The sequence below is a fragment of the Rhinichthys klamathensis genome, unplaced genomic scaffold (genome assembly GCF_029890125.1).
Source record: "Rhinichthys klamathensis goyatoka isolate OS25496 unplaced genomic scaffold, OSU_Roscu_1.1 h1tg000040l_1, whole genome shotgun sequence".
NCBI classification, from domain to species: Eukaryota; Metazoa; Chordata; class Actinopteri; order Cypriniformes; family Leuciscidae; genus Rhinichthys; species Rhinichthys klamathensis.
Window position 1 is genome coordinate 2161744 of NW_026606587.1, and position 18291 is coordinate 2180034.

The following is an 18291-nucleotide window of genomic DNA, read 5'->3' on the forward strand; positions in this document are numbered from 1 at the left end:
CCTTGATTCATCAGGTCATCGTATTGACAGAAAGATGTCAAGATACGCCATATAGAAAAGAAAGATTTGAATTTCATGACAGAAGAAACCAATTCATCCAACGATGATAGAATAGTCTAGATAGAATAGATAGATAGTTACTTTTAGTTCTATCTTTTAAACCATATTATGATATATATATATATATACACACACACACACACACAACTGTACAAAAGCTTAGGTTTAAAACAAAAAGAAATTAAGAATTGATTAAATGTGACAGTAAAGACGATTTATGTTTCAAATAAATTATATTCTTTTGAACTTTCTATTAAATTCTATAAAGGAATCATGAAAAAAAATCATGGTTTCCACAAAAATATTAAGCAGCACAACTGTTTCAACATTGATAATAATAAATAAAAAAATGATTGAGCAGCAAATCAGCATGTTAGAATAATTTCTGTAGACACTGAAGGGTGATGGTGATTTTTTTTTAATAATTATTTAAAAAATTTTGTATCTCATTTTTTTAGCAGAATAATGAAGGCACACTTGATATGAACCGTGACCCTGGTGCACATCAAAGAAATGTATCTTTGAAATTTCAGAATGCTCTAGACGGTTCCACGTGTTTTTTTAAGTGTGGGATCGTTTTGAATTCTAGCCATAAGCTTGCTTTATTGTTGTTTCAAAGCACTAGATTAAAGGGAGAAGACGAGCCGGCCATTGACAACACCTCATTGAAGCAGAGATCAGACTCATAACCTGAACTACTTCACCAGGCATGAGGTTATTAGGTTAAGAGGCCTTTTCAGAAAAGCGGCCAATGTTGACAACTGCTCCTGCCAAGTATTTTTGGAAAAACAACTATCTTATCTCAGGACAGCAGCCCATTCCCTGTTTGGTCAGACTGAGGTACACTGGTACAGTTAGACCAAATGTCAGTGTAGCAGGTTTAGATAACAAATGTGTTTGTTTGCATGACCTGGAACTGTTGGAATGCTGTTTGTTTAATTGATTAGACCTAAATCTGTGTGGTAAAGACCCCGTTTTTATGTGCACTTACTGGACAGTTCATTTAGTGGTTCATTTATATGGAAGTAAAATAATGACAAATATCTTAAATAAAAAAGGATTCTATTGAAATACAGATTAAATATATAACCGTGCTGAATTTCAAAAAAAAAAAAAAAAAAAAAAAAAAACGCTTTTTGGATTTAAATACTTAAAGCTCCAGTCCGTAACTTTTTTAAGTTAAAAATAATCCAAAATAATTATATTAAAAAAAACGTATTCTGCCAGTGGTCAAAACTATCTGCTTGCCATAGCTAGATTCAAAACGGTTAGCTTGTAATAATGATTTTTATTCCAGTGGTACTGGTGGGTTTCCGCGGGAAATTCGAGCATGTCTTTGCGTCATGACGTCACACCCGTACACATAAAGAAGGAGTTTCGGCTAGCCGGCTATACTGCGCGTGACGAGATGTTTAGATGTATAGGCTTTTCTCGCAGCACTTTACATAATTAAACTTATGGCATCCAGAAAGATCCAAACAACAACCATCAGTGTCAACTGGAGATTCAGCAGTTATAAAACCCAAAAGACTTCGTACTTCGGATTTAAGGTGGCTAGAGAAAGAGAAAGAAACCGTTTCATGCGAACACAAGGATTTAAACATCGGCGGGGCTTTTGAAAAGTGCGTGAACTCCCGAAGGGGTTCAAAACGGAAGAAGAGACGGCTTTTTTCTGCTGAACAAGTAAGACATTTCAATAGTTCAATCGTGTAACAGTACGTTTTCTTAATTCACACAGTTATGGAGTTTCCTTTGTTGTGCCTTTCTCGTTTTGCTATTATAGAGAATATGAATTCTGAACTACGCAGGTAACCATAAAACACATTAAATTTATCATTAGTCACGCAATGCTGATGTGATGTTGTTAACATGAACAATTTGAGAACAAAGTAGGCTATAATTTGCACGGTTGCTGTAAATCGCGTTGATTAAATCTAACGAAGCTTATCATGTCGAATGCTTTTTCCCCCTTAGTTGGTCAGAACAAAAATGGATTTTACTTACTTGTTCAGAAGACATTTTCTTATGAAAATTCTTATGTTGGTCAAACTTTCAAAAAGTGAATCTGTGATTCTGTATGACAGTATCCACACAGCGCGGTGACTGACAGCAGCACTCGCCTCAAAGCACTGTGTTCATCCGCGCTGTTTTATGCCGATTTACAACCCACGTAAAGATAATAATTCCGCGAATCACTGCAGTTACAGATTTCGAACAGAGAGATGGCGACAAAGAGGAAAAGATACGGACTGCAGCTTTAAGAGTCTATGATTGGATTATTAGTGCAGTAATTATTATGTCTCTAGCATGTTATATGTTTCGACAGTGCAAGAGTCAAGCACTGTAAAGTCTCCTCCAGCACATCCCAAAGACTTTGAATGAATTTAAGCCTGGACTCTATGGAAGCTTGTTTTCTTTTCTTTTCTCTCTCACAATTGTGAGTTTACGTCTTGCAAACTTTTTATTTCAGAATTGCGTGATATAAAGTCAGAATTGCATGATATAAAGTCTCAATTGCGTGTTATAAACCTAAGTTTATATCTCACAATTCTGAGAAAAGATGTGAAAATTGCGTGGTTTTTTTTGTAAGAATTGCAAGATATAAACTCCCCATTGCGAAAAAAAAAAGTCAGACTTTTAAAAAGTCTGTTTATTTCTCGCAATTGTGAGTTTATAACACGCAATTGAGTTTAATTATAATTTATTTAATTTATTCATTACATTTATATAGCGCTTTTCTAGGCACTCAAAGCGCTTCACATAGAAGGGGGGATCTCCTCAACCAGTTTATATCTCACAATTCTGACTTTATTACACGCGATTGAGACTTAGTTTATATCATGCAATTCTAAATTTATAACACGCGATTGTGAGTTTATATCTCGCAATTCTGACTTAACATGCAATTGCGATTTATATCACGTAATTCTGACTTTATATCTCGCAATTCTGAGAAATAAAGTCCGAATTGTGAGATGTAAACTCGCAATTGTGAGATAAAAAGTCGCAATTATCCTTTAAAATGTTTTATTCTGTGGCGGAAATAAGTTTCCATAGGATTCAGAGGTCCCAATTCATGTGTGAAAATGATTCTTCATGCTCCCTGCCAACCATTCTTTCACAATTTGAGCCTGATGAATCTTGACATTGTCATCCGGAAATATGGCCATGATGTGTCTTCCTACATGGTTCTTTAAGAAATGAAAAGGTACACACTCCATCAATTAGGGGTAGAAGAACTTTTGGCAAACATATAACATGCTCGAAACATAATAATCACTGCAATAATGATCCAATCATAGACTATTAAGCATTTGCCTGTTTAAATCCAAACAGCGACTTTTTTTTTTTTTTTGGCCGGGCAGTGTATAATACATAATGTGTATGTATCAGAGAGTGTTTGGGAAGAATAGAGCCTATAAAGAACTGAGTATGCCTTGATGCCTGATGCACACACCAAAATGACTATAACACACTCTTTCATTCCAGTTAACAAGGGCTCTTATTGTCAAAGCCCACTAGGCCTTATAGACACTGCGTGTGTGTGTGAGTATGTTTGCGAGTGTTGCTGGACTTTTCACCTAATTAACTCGTTTAGCCATTCTGGTAATTTCAACAGAGGATAAAATGTGTTTTTGAGAAGTTGGGCAAATTACTGTCAGATTAAATCTTTTTAATGTCCCCTATCAGTCTGAGCTTACACAAAAGAACAGCGAAGCTTTTATTAAATCCTTCCTCTTCAAGCTGACAGCTCAGTTTCTGCGTGGCACCCTGTGTGCATTATTGTGTGGTTGTCATGGAACTACATGATTAAAGTCTCCACAAGGACTTGGACTTTAAGCCTTGTTAATAAGAGTTTTGATCTGTCAGTCCATGTAATTAACTAGCAACTGCAAATATATTTGAAGTCTATAGTATTGGGATTCCCTGCCCATAATATGAATAATTTACTTTAAATTGTAATAACTACATTTAATCATCTGGCATCATTTTTTTCTGGTTCTGATGTAAATGATTATTTAAAGATATAAATTGAATTTTTTATTGAATATTGGTAATATATGGCCAAACGCCCATACACACTCTACTTACGCCTAAAGCGCAACTTACGCAACTTATGACTTCAGAAGTAACGCAGTGTGTCATGGCATAGCATAAATATCAGCAGTATGTCGCATTACTCACATAAATTGTGCTTTAGACTAAAGTCGAATCCGTATGTTCGTTTAGCCGTAAGCTAGTTATTTTACATTTTAAAGTTTTAAATATGAATATTTTTCTTACACAATCTCATCGTTTTGCTTCAGAAGGTCTTTATTGACCATAGACAGTAAAAGAAATGGACACAGCGACCCCATAGACTTCAACGGAGAAAAGTGAAGTCAATTAGAAGCACTCACTTCCTGATGGCTGAGCGTACTGCGCCGCCTCAAACTGAGCTTGATGACGTAGATGTGACGTGAGCAACCTGTCTGATAGTTGTAAGTCTTCTAGTAGCTGTGCCAAGAGAAATCTGAATCATTCCCTTCCGAATCTTGCAGAGACGGAGAGCGTGAGTATTAGCTGTCCATGAGCTAGCAGCAGGAACAACTTTACAACTCTCTATGGGCTTCTCCCTTGACTTCATGCCTCCATGCCCCCCCGATTGCCTGCGAGCTTCTCCTCCTGTCTATACGGTAATTTATCTACTGAGCGACAGAGAGTCGCGTGTTATGACGGAATCGTTTGTCTGTTTTTACAAAAACTGCTTCTACAGGGCCATAACGGAAGATACAAAGTAATGGAGCCTTTTATACATTGTTGTTTCAATGGACAAATGGAGTCTTTAAACACCTCAGATGTAAAGTTATTCGCTGTCAAAGTGACGCCAAAATGAATGGGAGTCAATGGAATGCTAACAGCAGGTGAAGGCTTGTTAGCCAATGGCGGCCCCTGGGGAGACTTCAGTTTCCGGCTGGTGGATTACCCCCTTGTTATTAACCCCCCGGAGCAGTGTGGAGATCGTTTATGATGGATGGATGTACTTTTTTGAGGTTCAATCTGATGGTTGCAATGGTTGCAATCCACTGCCATTATAAAGCTCGGAAGCATCAGGGTGTTTATTCAATATAACTCTGATTGTATTCGTCTGAAAGAAGAAAGTCATATACACCTAAGATGGCTTGAAGGTGAGTAAATCATGGGGTCATTTTCATTTTAAAGTGAACTACTCCTTTAAGGGGCGGCTCCTTTAAGGCTTGTCAGTAATTGGCCACTGTTATGATTGGCTAACGTCTATTCATAGGAAACAGCTTCAACGCCCTCTCGCTATTGCACAGTGTTTTGGGGAAAAAAACCATATAAAACCCTTATTTACAGCAAAGCATTACAAAATCGTTTCCTTGTGGTTCACAATGTAGCTGCTGTCAGATCCAATACAAATGGCTGCTTTATCTGTCAACAGTTTCTTTGCAAACAAACTCTCCATTACAACGTGCCACGTTTACGAAACAATCTGTAGTCAAATTCTCAGAACATATACACCTAATATATACATATAAGCGATCCATGACACCATTAAAAATAAACCATCCACTTGTTCATGACGCTGGTATATCCTTCTGAAGTCTGTACAGAAATGAGCAAATGAGCTGTTTAAACGGGCGCGTCAAAGCGATGTTCCTTTACGATTCCATTTACTCTTCCAATTGTCATGTGCGTGCCGTGGAGTGTCAGAAACTGAACACACATCTGTATACAGTATCCGGTGTAGACAGCGTCAGTGATTATAATGGGTTCTATTCGCTTTTGACGCGACCCTCACTTCCAGTGTATGTCTTGCTCTGGAGGAAGTCATATGCAAATGTGTTTGCCCGTGTGATGTATAAGTCACACTATATCTAAACATTTTTTGTTTAAACATTCGCATTTTTTCTTCAAGCTTTTGTCTCAAAAATGTATGTTATAATTTCAGGGATTCTCATAAGCTTAAACGATGAAATGTTTAAATTACCTTTTAACCCGTTTAATCCCACCGGTCACAATTGTGACCGCAGCTTTTTTCTTATTTCTGGAAGCTCTAAAAATTATTTTATTGACTTTAGGCAAGAAATTCAACTTTTAAATGACAAAATAGATTGTCTTGATTAAAATCAATTAATGTCATGTGACTAGTGTGAAAGGTCACATGACCAGATCAGTTCACTTCCTGCTTGCACATCTAGAAGAAGATGTCTTCCTCAGACTACTACAAAAAGTTGTATATAAAACATCTTAATTTACAAATAGAACTATCATATTTTGTACATATAATCTTTAAAGGGTCTACTACTGATATATTTTGAGAATTATACTCCTGCATATATATTTTGCTCGTAAGACTTGTAAATTTGTTTACGGTCACAATTGTGACCGGTAGTATAACACAGTGCTTCAATTGAAAACAGAGGTATTGGCTGGTATTGGCAGGTTTTGGCAGGTTTTGGCAATCCTATACTGAACATGCCACACCTGTGAGGGGGATGGATGATCTTGGGAAAAGAGAAGTGCTCACTAACACAGATTTAGATAGATTTGTGAAGAATATTTGAGAGAAATAGGCCTTTTGTGTACATAGAAAAGGTCTTAGATCTTTGAGTTCAGCTCATGAAAAATGGGGGCAAAAACAAAAGTATTGCGTTTATAATTTTGTGTAGTGATGAGTGTCCCAGAAACGGTCAACGTGCTGGACCTTCTTGACGTACGTGACCCCCTTCCCCCCACCCCCACCCAAAATTGAAAGTGACTGTGATAGTGATGGCTCAGATAGGGAGTACCAGGGTGAAACAGCCCATTTGCCAAGTAGACTATTGAATGGCGATGCAGAGGTGAATTATCTGGAGGATTGGGCAGATGTTCATGAGAACCAATTGGTGTGCCCCACACATGACCACAAACAACCCTTTCTACAACGTACGGCCCATCTTCAGTGCACTGAATGAGTGAACACACATCTCGCTGAAACTGGCCTAGGACAGGGCCCAAGTGTAGTCATGGTCTAGCCCATACGGGTCTAGCCAAACAAGCAGAAGTTCCTCCAGGGTGTAACTTTGTACATGACAACCTTTTCAGCTCACCAAGCCTTCTTCACGAAATGACAAAACGAGATATTGGATGTCTTGGAATGAATTGTGTCAATAGGTCTAATTGAAGAATTTGAATGAATTCTGACTATGTTGTTTCCCACCGGTCACTATTGTGACCGAGTATAAAACCTAATATTTCTCTAACTTAACCAACATAAAATCAAAAAAGGCATAATGTTTGAGTGTTAGGGAGGTCTAAGGAGTAAAATGCATGTACTCAAGTTGCAAGAAAAAATTTGGGATTAAACGGGTTAAAAAAAAACTTTAAACGTTACATATGATGACCTCATGGATCAGGACAATGTTACAGCACATAACAACAAACAGGTGTTTAGGTCTGTCGTGTCTTTTGTTGCTATTTATTGTTTTGAGAGAGAAAAAACCCCAAGAGTTCATTTTACCCCGCTGAGCCTTTAGACCCATTATACCTGATTACGTGGCAGTTGCGAGATCAGACAAATGGATGTCTCAAAGACAGAGCGGATCTTATAATGAAGAATTTCTGAAAGGCTGAAATCTTTCACTGTCTGTAAGCAGTTCCACATGTGCTATGGCTGGGCATTTATAGAGACCTCTAAATCTCAGTACAGATAGACGACAGGCCTGAACTCTTTGGGAAAACCGTCAGAGAGCAAAAGGGCCAAGATGGAGGCGGAGCCCGATGTCAATCAAATACAGTAGGTTATAGTGTTTTAACTTTTATGCAGGGTCATACTGTCTTTACATATTAATGTCAACCAGAAAGGAACGTTTCTGATGCACTAAAGTCATTGAGACTATAGTGATCTTAAAGAGATAGTTCTTACAGAGATAATTCTGTCATCATTTACTCACCCTTATGTCGTTCCAAACCAATTTTGGACCCCATTGACTTCCACTGTATACACATAAACAGTTGAAACATTCTTCAGAAAATCACCTTTTTGTGTTCCAAAGAAAAAATAAAGCCATTCAGGTTTGGAACAACCGGGAACTTGGAACTTAAAGAGAAAGTTCACTTAAAAATGATAATTCTGTCATCATTTACTCACCCTTATGTTGTTCCAATCCAATTTTGGACCCCATTGACTTCCACTGTATACACATAAACAGTTGAAACGTTCTTCAGAAAATCACCGTTTGTGTTCCACAGAGGAAAGAAAGCCATAGAGGTTTAAACAACATGAGGGTGAGTAAATAATTCATGTTTGGGTGGACTGTCCCTTTTAGACAAAGCAGAGCTTCTGTCAATCAGAGCGTTTGGCCACCTAATTCATATTCATGAGCCAAATAAGGTTTTGTAACTTTTCAGATCATTCCTACAACCCTGTCTTCAGTACATACTCAACAGCAGCAGGATGTTTTGGCAGCCTGAGAAAAAAAAAACGGCACATCTGCGCATCATTTACTTCTTCTCCCTTAATCGTATGCCGTCATTGCGCATTTGTCCGTTCTGTGGTTTCTTCCCCTGTGGCTTCACATATTCCTTTCGCTTTTACTGCTACTGTTCATGAAGCTGGATTTATTAGTGCTGTCGGCGTGAGGCAGGTATAACAAAGGCAAAAAGCTCCTCATCTTTTTGAAGTGCATGTGGCCGACGTCTCCGAGAGCACAGCACCATATATGGACAACCTCCATATTCAACAACACCTGGCTTTCATGATGCTTCATATCATTCCAATTATTGCTTTATGGCATTAATACATACTCGGTAAATGATATTCACATGTATCTCACTGGATGTCATGCAAGGCTGTTATTGAGAAATGAGAGAAGTTCTGTCAAACTGTGAGGTGCTGCAGGATGTGGTTTAAAAACAAGTTGTTTATGGGAGAAGGTGCAAATCCACTCAGGTCCCATCACTGTGCAGAATTTATGGGAATCTCAAGCCCCAGGCTGTCTTCAAAGCCAGTGCCATGGTAAAAGCTATAGCGCTAACTGACAACAGATGTGTGCGTGAGAGAGAAAATAGTCGTTTTCTGTATCTTCTCCAAAGTCTTGATTCATAAAATGTAGATAGATTTTTGTGTTTTGTGTAACTTGGAACTTCAGATAAGACTTTAAACGTATAGGCTATGTAAAATGGCACATATCCATCAAGTAAAAGCAGGCCTATGTGTTTATGAAGGTCTGGTAGGGAGTTGAAATTGTGGGCATGTGTTATAGGGCCTGGTAAAGTTTCACTGCTGTGGGTTCGTCACAGGCCAGAGTGTAACGGCTGATCACTTCCAGAGCATCAGGGTTCAAGCCGACAGTCAAAGTCTGTTACGGTGAATTAAAGTGCAGAAAGACTTGAATCTGATGATTGAAGAGGGACGTGAAAGGGTTAAACTTCTTGTTTTCTTCTTGAAGGATTTATGTTGATCTTTATGTTTAGGCTGGATATGATAAGAATTATTCCATATTTTATACACATAATTCCAAAAAATCATATAAATGTTTACACCATATTATATGATCATGACAGTCATTAAAAAACAAGATAATGGGACAGTTAAAATGTTTATAGCTAATGTTGCAAAAGTTTTTCTTTTGAACTTTCTATTTATCAAGAATCCTTTATTTTTTTTATCACGCTGCACAACTTGAATTGATAATAATAAATATTTCTTAAGCAGCAAATCATGATTTCTGAAGGATCATGTGACAATGAAGACTGGAGTAATGATGCTGAAAATTAAGATTTGCCATCAATTAAATGTGAAATATATTCAAATGGAAAACAGTTATTTGTAATAATATTTCACAATATGACCTACTGTTTTACTGCAGCCTTGGTAACATTTAAAACAAATCTTACCAACCCTAAACTTTCGAACGGAAGTGTATAAAAGGTCTATTGTGAATGTGTTTTATATTTTTTCTTTGACGTTTGACTTTCTCACATTGTCTATCTCTGTCAGATTTTTGGTGAGCCGGAGCCGGTCCGGATGATATCTGAGGGTTCAGACTGCCGCTGTAAGTGTGTGATGCGGCCGCTGAGTATTGAGGCGTGCACGAGGCTCCGAGACGGAAGCTTGCGAGTGGATGATTTTTACACTGTGGAGACGGTGAGCTCAGGCTCGGACTGTAAATGTTCTTGCACGGCTCCTCCATCCTCACTCAACCCTTGTGAGAATGAATGGAGAACAGAAAAACTCAGGAAACAAGCTCCTGAACTACTCAAGGTAAAAAAAAAATAAAAAAAAATATAGCCACCAAACTGAAGTACATATAGGGGTTTGGATCGTACCACCTCAACAAATCTGTTAAATTTATATTCAATCAGTTATGAACCAAAAAGTAATGTTTTAAACACTATTTATTTAGACACATTTTAGTAACAGCATAGCAAAAAAAATGGAAAAATAAAATACATTTAAATAAAAGAAGCTCATAAATTTAGTTTGACTTCCTGAGGTCGGTCATCAACTTGTTATGAAGGTTAACTTATTTTCATTTACCATTTTTATTTCCATGCCATACTTTGACATTTTTAAGATTTTGAGGCCATAATTAGTTTTTTTTTTTTTATAAATGCTCTGGTCTTACTGTGACATTTTTGAAGATGTTTAAGCCTTACTTTGATTTTTATTTTTAAAATATTCAGGCCTTAATTTGGCATTTTTTTAAGATGTTCAGGCCTTAATTTGGCATTTTTAAAAGATGTTTAGGCCTTAATTTCATTTTTTTAAAGATGTTTAGGCCTTTATTTAAAAGATATTCAGACATTAATCTGCCATTTTTTTAAGGTGTTGTTTAGGCCTTAATTTGGTATTTTATAAAGCTGTTCAGGCCTTAATTTGACTTTTTTTTTTTGATATTTAGGCCTGAATTTGTACCATATTCATCAAGAGGTGCCAAACGCAAAATAACCTCTCTACTGGGAGTCAAAATGATTTTGTTAATGGAAAGCATGACACAGTTGTTGGTTACAACAGAAAATAATATTGACCCCTCAACTGGTAAAAAAAAAAAAACTAACAAAAAACACAGAATTAGTTTGTTTTTCCTAACTGAAAGTCCAAATGATTTTCTGTGGTAATCAGCTGCATGATGGAGATGCTGTCCACAGTGCTCAAAAGAGCAGTGTCCAAGAGCCATGCCGATATGGTTTCATATCGAATATTATATTGGCTTAAACATTCTTTATTATCCTGTTTGTGTTTAGCTCCATTCCATGGTGGATCTGCTGGAAGGAACATTGTACAGTATGGATCTAATGAAGGTCCATGCCTACATGAACAAGGTTGTGTCTCAGATGAACACATTAGAAGAGGTAACCATCAGATTGTATGTGAAACCTTCAAGCTTCAAGGAAATTGCCAAAAGTATGAAACTGTTTTGATGATCTCTTCATAGACCATAAAGACAAACCTTACCAGGGAAAATGACTTTGTGAGAGACAGTGTAGTGAATCTGTCTAATCAGCTAAAGCGCTACGAGAACTACTCTGACATCATGGTGAGCATCAAGAAAGAGATCTCCAGCCTGGGACTGCAGCTGTTGCAGAAAGATGCAGCCTCTGACAGTAAAGCACAGGTAACACACGTTGCCCTATCATACAATGCGGCGCTAGGCGTGACGCAAGTTTTTTTGCTAATTTCAGCCCGACGCAGTTATCATTTTCACGCCCTGCGCCACATTGTTTAAATAGCAAATGCATTTGCACCCATTTATGCGCCCATAGGCGTGCTGGTCTGAAAACGAGGTGTGTTCAGGCGCGTTGCTGTTTTGAGCCAATTGAAATAGACTGCGAAGTCAATGGCGCAATATTTTTTTTGTTATTTATAGTGCGTTAGTAATATGCGCCTATAGGCGGGTCCAGAATCCGCGTACACTTTGTCCCGTAGATGGTCTGCTTGCGCGCTTTAACCTCGCTCATGAGCAGATCCGTTTCCTCGCTAGAGAAGCGTTCAGTTTTTCCACTTGCAAATTTCGCCATGTAAATAGCAAATACGCCATTGCGCGAGCACTACTGGCTTTTAAAGGGAATGGGAGTTGAGACTCTGATTGGTTTATTGTAGCCTACGTTACACTTAAAACACACCCATTACTCATTAAGAGAATAGTGACAACCCTTTTAAACCATGTGCCGGGTGTGCCGACTATTTTTCCCGTCGTTAAACTTGCAAAAGTGGATTCGGACACGCCCTAAGTGCACTTGAGCTGTGCGCTTTAGACCATGCGCTTAGTTAAAATATTGCCCACGGTTTCTCCAACACAATAGCACACACGCACAATCTCACAAGATCAGCCTTGTAATTCAAAACTTTATGATTCCAGGGCACAGAAAGTAAAAAGTCCAAGGAGGTCATAAAACCACCCAACAAGAAACCCCCAGCTGTCAAACCTCCACCCAAACAGCCTAAAGAGAAACCTGTCAAGCCCAAGAAAGAGGCTCCTGCCAAAGCATCAAAACTTGCAAAGCCAGACCCCACCTCCAAAACCAAGACCTTAGTCCACCAGACGGGAGTCATCAGGGGGATCACATACTACAAAGCGTCCAGGACAGAGGACTCAGAATCACATTCAGCAGGGAGAGGAGAGAGAGGTATGGAGACCATGCACATCACATCTGTGTTCAATTAATGTGTTCTGAAAGCCACCTCAGTACAGTTCTACCAGAGCCCAACGCAACTGGCTTAACTGTGGGTGATAAAATGGGTAAAACGCATCGTAGAGATATGAGGATGGGATGTTTTGATTGGACCAGTAACCAACCACCTATTTTTTTTTCCATATGTACTGCTTAGCTGAGTTTTAGGATAGTTATTTGCACCTGTACCTTTTTGCACATAAAAGATTACAAGCAGAAAGTTGAGAGAAACATTTTATTGTTTATAGTCCACAAACCTCTTGTAAGACTGGATCTCTGACATATTCTCTATAAAAATTCCTCCAAAAAACCCTTTCCACTTATATCTTATTCCTTGTTAAAACACTGTAGTAATTGTGAACACCAGAATAGCCTATGGTTAGGAAAAGGGGTTTCCTTTTCATGAATCTGGACATGAAATCTACAGAATAGTGGTTTTTATTAGTTTTGCTCTTGTTTTAAAGGGTTAGTTCACCCAAAAATGAAAAGTCTGCCATCATTTACTCTTCTGCTGAGCACATAAGAAGATATTTTGAAGAATGTCTGTAACCAAACAGTTGACGGACCCCATTGACTTCCATTGTATTACTAATGGGGACCATCAACTGTTTGGTTACTCACATTCTTCAAAATATCTTCTTGTGTGTTCAGCAGAAGAAATAAACTCATACAGGTTTGGAACAACTTGAGGGTGAGTAAATGATGACAGAATTTTCATTTTTGGGTGAACTATCTCTTTAAATGCATCTCTTGAGAGGCGGCAACAAACTTAAGTTATTTTAGTGAAAGGCTGGTGTGTATCACCAATAACTTTCCTCTGGGATGAAATCATTTACATTGCTGTCTAAAATCAATTAAAAAAACGTGACATGAAGGGAAGTGAAAATAATCAAAAGCTTGTTGAGGTGTCCTAAACTATTACAGTAATGGCCCTGTGTCCTTGAATGACAGATGGCAGTGATGGTGTGTGTATTCATATCTGATGTACTCTCTCCTGCGCTCATGTCCATATGTTTAATGTTCCAGACGGTCCCACAGTGCAGGAAGAGAAAGCTCAGATTAGGGTCTCTCCACTGACATTGTTTTACGGAGATCTGTTGAACATGGCATGAGATGAAATGGATTCAGTGTAGGAATGTCGAATCCAAGCATTGCAGGCAGAGACTGGGTTACAATGCAGGAAGTTTCTTCGAGTCCAACATCTCATTAATAATTCTTTTGATGTGAGGAATCTGAAATGCTTGGGGTAAAACTTTAGGCCAAGAGTTGTAATGTTCCTTTCAAACCCTCCCTGTCTTTCTCTTACTGCTCTTTTCAGAAAACCCAGCCAAAACCCACACTGGCCACCAAACCGAAGACAAAAGGGGCTCCGAGCTAGTCTTGGAAGCCTCTGAAATAACGTCGACTGTACCGCCAATAACAACCACCACTACGCTTGTTGCTGTGACAACAACAAACACCACACTAGCAACCACCAGGGAAGTGCCAATCATGAATTCAACCCTGTCAACACCAGCTCCAGAGAAACCAATGGGCAGTGGAGGAAAGACACATTTGCACAAAGCAGGTACAATTTATTTCGCCTGACAATACAGACAAAACACACATACATATATGGGGGGCGGTTGATTACTACTTTTTACTTTTATTCAGCAAGGATAAGTGAGGTTACACTTTATTTCAATTGTGTACTTTAGACATTCTTCTAACTCATCATGGTCCTGAACTGACCCGCATGCGCAAAAGAACGATAAAAAGACGCCACGCAGCACGCTGTTATACGGAAGTAAACACGGAGGACATTAAAGCAAGCGATTACATGTTTATTTATTGTGTGATCTGCCGCGGAAACCAGCGAATTTAAGCGCAGACAATATAAAAAAACAAAGACGAGGATGCGAAAAAAAGTGTTTTTAAACATTTATGTTTTGCTTGTATATAGAGCTGTCACGTGTAATACTTGTGAGGACACATCACTCTCCTTCCACTGAATGCCTTTCGCAAACACGTCGGGAATGTAACAGCTTGTGACTCCCGTGAGTGCAGAATTGTGACGAATGTCGATCCATAGTGACGTAAAAGTCGCATGAATTACGATATGACTGTTCGGACTGAGGTCGCATTGCAAAACATCAGACCTGTGTCGGATTTAGGACCACATATGGAAGTGGCACAAATTTTAATTAAAAAGATCAGATTCCATGTGATTTGTGCCGTTCATACTGTCATGAGAACAGCAGATCTAAATCACATTTGAGCAAAAGAAAAAAAAATCTGATTTTGGGCAACATTTCCCTGCAGTCTGAATGTAGCCTAAGTAACTTTGCAACTACATGTCAAGTTATTCTACTAACCTGAACTCTTTAACAAGTTACTTATAGTTAGTAGAATGTCTAAAGTGGACTATCAAAATAAAGTGTAAACAAGTGACAAGACCTTTATAATGTTACAAATGATTTCTGTTTCAAATAAATGCGGTTCCCTCGAACATACGATTTATCAAACAATCCTGAAAAAATGTTTCATGGTTTCCACAAAAACATTAAGCAGCACAATTATTTTCAACACATATACATACATATATATATAGTGGCAGGAGAAAAGCAGACCAGACTCAATGCGTGGGTAAATTACACCTAGAGGGGCCTTTATTGAGTGACAAAAGATTGGATTTAGTGCAAGTGCTCCAAGGTGCAGGAAAGCTGGGGCTTCAGTGCAGAAGTGAAAGTGCAACAACTTGCTGGTGAACTGCAGCCTGGGTTCCTTCACGATCACTGGAGCCTACAGGAGAAAAGAACCAGAGAAAGCATTAGTCTGGTCTTGGGAGATCTCGTCTCCCCTAAGCTTCTTTCTGTTGTGCTTATATCCTCTTCTCCTGATGGCTCTCAGGTGGCTCTCATTCCCTGACTCCGCCTCCTGGCAATTGGATCCACACCATTTCCATGACAATGCTGACGAGTGCTCGGGGTGCTTGCCACATTATATATATATATATATATATATCACACACTCTAGATTTTCATGGGATATGTGTAAAATGGAACGTTATGTATTATTATTTGAATAGGTAAATCTCTAGACTGTGAGGGCACCCTTGCTTCAGTGGATATTCCAGAGAAGCATCACAGTTATGGACGGAATGAAGGAGCCTGGATGAAAGACCCAGTGGCCAAAGACAACAAGATCTATGTTACAAACTACTACTACGGCAATAACCTGGTGGAGTTCCGCAACCTGGAGAACTTCAAACAAGGTAAAAACAGTCAAAAACAAAGAAGGGTAAATTCATTAATCAACTGTGCACCTTTTCCATGGTAGTTTACAGCAGTAGTTCTTGTTTGCTAATTATGTGCAATAAATATCACTGTACCATAAGTATTTGAATTGGTGAAATGTCTCTGTTTATGTAAATTAGAATATAGATCATCCCTAATTCACAAAAGTTTTCCATTTTATTTTATTTTATTATGTTTTATTCATACATTTTCTTAAATTCTTTTTTTTTTTTTAATAATGATAATGATTAAATCATGGAGAAGAGCGCTAAAACCAGACATATAACAAGACATAACATTTTTGAGAGCCAATTCAGGTGTCAGTATTGCAGTGTTGGGGGTCCTCAAAATCTGGCCTGCTACATGGACAATCGCACTGTGAAAAATGGCATTTAGCGAAAACTTTAGCACTGATTTGTATAATTTCTTGAGAATTGGGTGTTAAAACAATGCAGGCAGTACATTCCCACATTATGGTTTGAGGTAAACCCAGTGAGAATATTCATGATGGCCTTTATTGTGTAACTAATAACACATTGTATCATAATCAATAGGTCGCTGGAGTAACCTCTACAAACTTCCCTACAACTGGATAGGAACTGGTCATGTGGTCTACAACGGTGCCTTCTATTATAACAGAGCCTTCACCAAAAACATCATCAAATATGACTTGCGCATGCGCTACGTGGCAGCTTGGACTCAGCTTCATGATGCGGTCTACGAGGACACCACTCCCTGGAAATGGCGAGGCCATTCAGACATCGATTTCGCCGTAGACGAGAGTGGCCTCTGGGTGATCTACCCGGCGCTGGATTACGACTACTCGCAACACGAAGTCATCGTCATCAGCAAGCTGGACCCAAGCGACCTCTCCATGAAGAAGGAGACGACATGGAGGACTGGGCTGAAGCGCAACTCGTACGGAAACTGCTTCATCGTGTGTGGCGTGCTGTACGCCATTGACGTCTACAACCAGAAAGAGGGCGAGATTTTGTACGCCTACGATACGCACACGAACACGGAGGCCGCTCCACGTTTGCCGTTCACAAATGAGTACGCCTTTGTGACCCAAGTGGACTACAATCCCAAAGATAAGGTGCTGTATGCATGGGACAATGGCCATCAGCTGACCTACAATGTTCACTTTGTTGGCCAATGAAGTTCTGGGTCCAAAACCTGACGTGGTGGGCGTCTTCGTAATTGGGCCCGGTGAATAGGGAAATACACCATTTATAGGAGCACATTGTTTTCTTTATTGGTATAATGATTGAGATGAGGTGTTAAAGTGAGTCGACGTTATTTGGGAATATATTGGGAATAACTCTTCAACTTAAAAGTTCAAGGACTTGCATGTGTAATTGTTTTATGTAGTTCATTATCAGTCCCCAAAACCTTTACCACTGTAAATAAGGGTACAGTTAAGGATACTGAACAATTATAAAGTGTAACCTGAATGGTTTTACACAGCTTTATGCCATAATGTTTATTGTTACATTCAAGATTTGTGAAATGTGTTGTAAAATCATTTAACAGTCTAATATAATTTAAAGGAATAGTTCACTTCAAAATTAAAATTTAATTTACTCACCCTCAAGTTGTTTCAAACCTGTATGAATTTCTTTCTTCTGCCGAACACAAAATAAGATATTTTGAAGAATGTCAGTAACCAAACAGTTGATGGACAGCATTGAATTCCATAGTTGTTTTTTCCTACTATGGAATACATTCTTCAAAATATCATCTTTTGTGTTCAGCGGAAGAAAGAAATTCATACAGGTTTGAAACAACTTGAGGGTGAGTAAATGATGATGGAATTTTCATTTTAAAGTGCACTATTCCTTTAACTCTGTGCCAATCAAATTTTCGGGGGTGGGATGTTAAATGTTATGTAAATTTCATTATTTTAGCTATTCATTTTGTAAAATATTAAATTCTCATTGTAAATATGTTCAAGAATAAGTTGTGGTACAATATTCATATTATAAACCTCAGATTTATCATCCCCAGATATTTAAGATTGTAGTCACTCAACATAAGTGGTTACTTATGATTACTCCCGGATGAGTTACAGTGTTTTGTATGTTGCATTTGTTTAAAATTTCACATTTTGTGTAAAATAGTTCAAATAAACTTTCTAAAATCAGTTGCTCTGTTTGTATTTGATGACACACAATGTGATGTTATGCATTTTGCACTTCACCATGTAGTATATAATACAGTCTCCAACCATACATGATTCAGATACAATAAATCATTGTCACTTGCATTACAACTCCCCATCTCCACATGTTTGACA

The 18291-nt window shown here is 38.3% G+C and overlaps 1 protein-coding gene across 1 annotated transcript in view; it reads left to right on the plus strand.

The window, feature by feature from the left end:
* olfml2a (olfactomedin-like 2A) overlaps positions 1-17710 on the plus strand; it is a 28365-nt gene extending 10655 nt beyond the window's left edge. Inside the window, exons 2-8 of the mRNA XM_056246608.1 lie at positions 10046-10309; positions 11293-11400; positions 11484-11663; positions 12408-12675; positions 14039-14287; positions 15788-15973; positions 16550-17710. Of these exons, the coding sequence (XP_056102583.1) occupies positions 10046-10309; positions 11293-11400; positions 11484-11663; positions 12408-12675; positions 14039-14287; positions 15788-15973; positions 16550-17154 (1860 nt within the window). The 3' untranslated portion in view covers positions 17155-17710. The remainder of the gene's footprint in view (positions 1-10045; positions 10310-11292; positions 11401-11483; positions 11664-12407; positions 12676-14038; positions 14288-15787; positions 15974-16549) is intronic.
* The last annotated feature ends 581 nt before the right edge of the window (positions 17711-18291 follow it).